Source organism: Echinops telfairi, unplaced genomic scaffold (assembly GCF_000313985.2).
Source record: "Echinops telfairi isolate 266 unplaced genomic scaffold, ASM31398v2 ScPeMD7_7407;HRSCAF=8445, whole genome shotgun sequence".
In the NCBI taxonomy this organism is placed as follows: domain Eukaryota; kingdom Metazoa; phylum Chordata; class Mammalia; order Afrosoricida; family Tenrecidae; genus Echinops; species Echinops telfairi.
The window spans coordinates 8,445,459-8,449,353 of NW_022111307.1; the positions used below are offsets into that span (position 1 = coordinate 8,445,459).

General features: G+C 56.4%; 1 protein-coding gene across 3 annotated transcripts in view; it reads left to right on the forward strand.

The window, feature by feature from the left end:
* ABCC5 (ATP binding cassette subfamily C member 5) overlaps window positions 1–3,895 on the forward strand; it is a 76,598-nt gene that overhangs the window by 46,344 nt on the left and 26,359 nt on the right. For all 3 annotated transcript variants that reach the window (XM_004713450.2, XM_045296441.1, XM_045296440.1), the window contains exons 15-17: window positions 394–597; window positions 1,203–1,346; window positions 2,711–2,810. In XM_004713450.2, the coding sequence (XP_004713507.1) occupies window positions 394–597; window positions 1,203–1,346; window positions 2,711–2,810 (448 nt within the window). The remainder of the gene's footprint in view (window positions 1–393; window positions 598–1,202; window positions 1,347–2,710; window positions 2,811–3,895) is intronic.

The window sequence follows — 3,895 nt, forward strand, 5'->3', positions numbered from 1 at the left end:
TGAGAACTGAGAACTGCTGGGGAGGCTGAGTGGGAAAGAGCCTGCTGTGTTAGCCGTGTTTGGGCACGTAGGTTCCGTGATAGAGGGCATAAACGACTCATGCAGAGTGTTACACAAGGGGAGCACCTGGCCAGCTTGGTGTTGTGAAAAAAAATCTTGCTCTGCTCTGTTGGAAGTAGGAAGCAAGGACAGTGGCAGGGCCAGGTGTGAGATTGGTTGGTGACCAGACGTGGTGAGAGGGGTCTGACTGCCTCCCGCAGTTCCAGAGTAGGTCCTGGAGGGACCGTCAGGATGGATTGTCCAGGCTGGGAATTTAGCAAAAGGAAGTTGTTTGAGAGAGATGACTGGGGTGGCGTGCGCCGACCCCTCACCACACACCCTGGGCTCCCATAGATCGGCGAGCGAGGCGCCAACCTGAGTGGTGGGCAGCGCCAGAGGATCAGCCTTGCCCGGGCCTTGTACAGTGACAGGAGCATCTACATCCTGGACGACCCCCTCAGTGCCTTAGATGCCCACGTGGGCAAGCACATCTTCAATGGTGCTATCCGGAAGCACCTCAAGTCCAAGACCGTTCTGTTCATTACCCACCAGTTACAGGTAGGCTGCTGCTCCCCCAGGAAGTCCCCCACACTGTGTCAGCGGACCAGCTGGTCATCTGAAAGCAGAGGCTTTGGGGAGCCTGGTAGCTCCTGCATCTAGATCACAAGTAAGGGCTGGGAGGGGAGGCCGAGTAGTTTGGAAAGCCTCGTGCTCACATCTCTCTGTTGTGAGGAAACAAGTCCTTTCCCCATGATTTCATGACAGGCAGCCCCTTTGGCCAGCAGCTCAAGGAAGTTGTCGCCCATTCCGTATGCTGACCAGTTTGGGGGGCTAACCGCCCCCATTCTGTCCCAGAGCGCGCCGTGGCCTCATCCGGTGGTTGTACTCACCTCCCAGTCATGCACTGCTGCTCACATTGACATTTGGAGCAGGGTCATTCTTTGTTGGGGTGGGGCTGGGTGGGCTGGCCTGTGCACTGAAGGAGGGTTAGCAGCCGCCTCGACCCACAACAAGTGCCAGTAATGTCCACCCCCAAGTGGCAGCAACCCAGACTGTCCCCAGATTTTGCCAGGTGCCTGGGGGTCCCCTGGGGCAGGTGGGAAGCACTGGACTAGAAAGAGAGTTGGAGTGCATGTGCGTGCCGTCCCTGCCTCTGTCCGCAGTACCTGGTGGACTGTGATGAAGTGATCTTCGTGAAAGAGGGCTGTATCACAGAGAGAGGCTCCCACGAGGAACTGATGAACATCAATGGGGACTACGCAGCCATTTTTAATCACCTGCTGCTGGGAGAGACGCCCCCGGTTGAGGTAAGACTTAAGTGGGGGTGGAGTCTCCGTTCTCAGTGGCAAGCATATGTGGTGGCAGTGAGGGGGGAGGAGAAGAAGCTTTTCCTTCTTGCCCCTGCGCCCCTAGTTTGCGCTCTGTTCTGAGGTCCTGGGAGTGCACTCAGGGGAGGCTAATGACTATTCTCTTGGCTCCTGGGTCCTTTTGAAATCTGAAAGGGATGGAAGCAGGCAGTCATTGGGGACCATTTCAGGGACTCTTATTTCAGTCTCTGGGTGTCATCCTATTTTCTAAACTGTCCGTTGAAAGTGGCTATTGTGTATGCACTGGAGAGGTGCCTGCTTGGGAAGCCACCTGGGCGCCTGGGCCAGATTGCTAAGTGTAGTGCTCTCTGTTAACGGGATTCCCATCCAAAGATGGGAAAGGCAACCTGGAGCGGGAGAGATGGCACTAGGTAAGCCAGGTTCCACGTGCTGGCTGTCAGAGGAAGTCCGATATGGACCAACAGTTGTTCGTGTTAGACTCTGTGTGGGTGGAAGCCATGAACCTGAGCTATCTCTGTCCTTGGGGGTTCTCACCTGTAGGAGAGACTGTAGCCCCAGGTCACCCACATGGCTTTGTGCTGTTACAGAGGTGCCAGCCCAGGTGCTGTGAGGCAGCGAGGAGGGAGTGAGCCCATCCCCAGGCTGGGGCCCTCGAAGGCATCACCGGCACAGGACGGAGGCAGGAGCCATCTGAGTGGCGACAGTCAGGGTTGAGAAAGCTGTTTCAGTCTCTCTCCAGCATGCAGCCATGCCTTGGGGGAGGTTGTAATGTGTGAAATTGGGGTAGGGGGGTCTCAGAGCTCCAAGGAGTGGAGGGGAGGAGAGGGGCCCCAGGAAGGGAGCCACTGAGGGCTGGAAAAACCCCACCCAGAAGGTTCCGTCTGCCCCGGGGCGGGATCAGCTCTCCAGATTAGTGAAGTGGGAGGATTGGCAGTGGCCCCCTGGTGGGCAGGTGCAGGGGCCCCAGCAGGACCGAGGCCGCAGGTTTGGGGGCTGAGAGGGTCTGCAGCAGAGCAAGTGGAAGGAAGGAGGGCGGCTGGCTTGTTTAGGGAGTTGGGTGTAGGGGCCCTTTCAGTAAGAGCTGCTGCACCTACACAAGCCAAGCTCACTGCCATCGAGTCAACTCTGACTCACAGCGCCCCCACGGGACAGGGTAGAACTGCCCCTGTGAGTTTCCGAAAGCCCCGCCTTCCTCCTGCAGGGCGGCTGGTGGTTTTCCAACCGCAGACTTAACACTTGGCAGCCCAACGGGTACCGGTGACCCCACCGGGACTCCTGCAGCGTCTATGGGTGGTTCTGATCGCGGTGTGACTGGAGGCATTGTTTGCTCTTTATATTGTTAGATTAACTCCAAAAAGGAAGCCGGTGGTTCACAGAAGTCGCAAGACAAGGGTCCTAAAGCGGGATCTGTAAAGAAGGAGAAAGCCGTGAAGGCGGAGGAAGGTAACGAATGACCTTTTCAGAGGCTATAGTTGGGCCGTTAACGCTTATCAGAATTTGTGCCACCCAATAATTTAGTGTTTAGTGTGTTGGGTGGCACCGTGTGTTTTCAGAACACGGCCTGACGTCTGGAACGGCAGGGTAGATCAAGAGGCAATAGTGCTTTGTGTTTGTGTACACTGGCCAGGGTAAGCATGACCTTTAACCCTGGGCTTTCTCTTGACTCTACAGGGCAGGGTGAGGGTGGAAATCACTTTGGCTGAGTCATCTTGAGTGAGGAAGGAGGGGATGGGGGGCAAGAGGCACCACGCCTTCCTGAAGCTCACCTTGGGTCTGTACAAGTTGATCCCAACAGCTCCAGGAGCATGCAGCCCTTGGGTGCTTCGTGTCGTAAATTGTCCCCGCGTGGGCTTGTCATGAGACACTGGAGTCAGGACAGCCAGGCATCCCATGTCCTTGGCCCTGCTTTCACTTCCTGCCTCTTATCAGCAGAACCCTGTTTGGGCATTCCAGGAGTGTTTGAAAGACCTTGGGCATTTTAGAGGTTAAGCTGCTTGTCAATTTAGGAGGGGTAAGGGGGGTGGGGGATGACAGTGCTGCTTAAGCGCTCCCTTTCTGCTCTGTCACACACACCCCCCCCCCCAGCTTGACTGGTACTTTGGGGTGGGTCTGGTTTTACCTTCTCCTCCTCAGCAGCTGTAAGCGCAGTGTTAGGCAAGGTAGGTCGGTGGACCTGCCTCTTCCCCGTCTTTCAGAAAGATAAGCAGGATGAGATTTCACTCGAAATCGAATAGGTAAGATAAGCTGGCTCCCACAGCAAAAGCCAACGGCACACGAGGTGGGGTCTGCGTGTTCCTGCCGACTGCGGTGTGGACAGCAGACCCTCTGTGGAAACACATGTGTCCATCTGTATAGCACGGAGTCCTGGGGAGCACACGGAGCACCGTTGTGGCCCAGGCTGCTGACCAGAGGGGAGGCTCCAGGGAAACATCCCGAAGGCCCGTTGTCAGTCCTCCTCCAGTTGAGCCCCCTTCAGTGACTGTAGGGCAGAGTAGAACACAGGTCTGCATTCTTGACAGGAGCAGGTC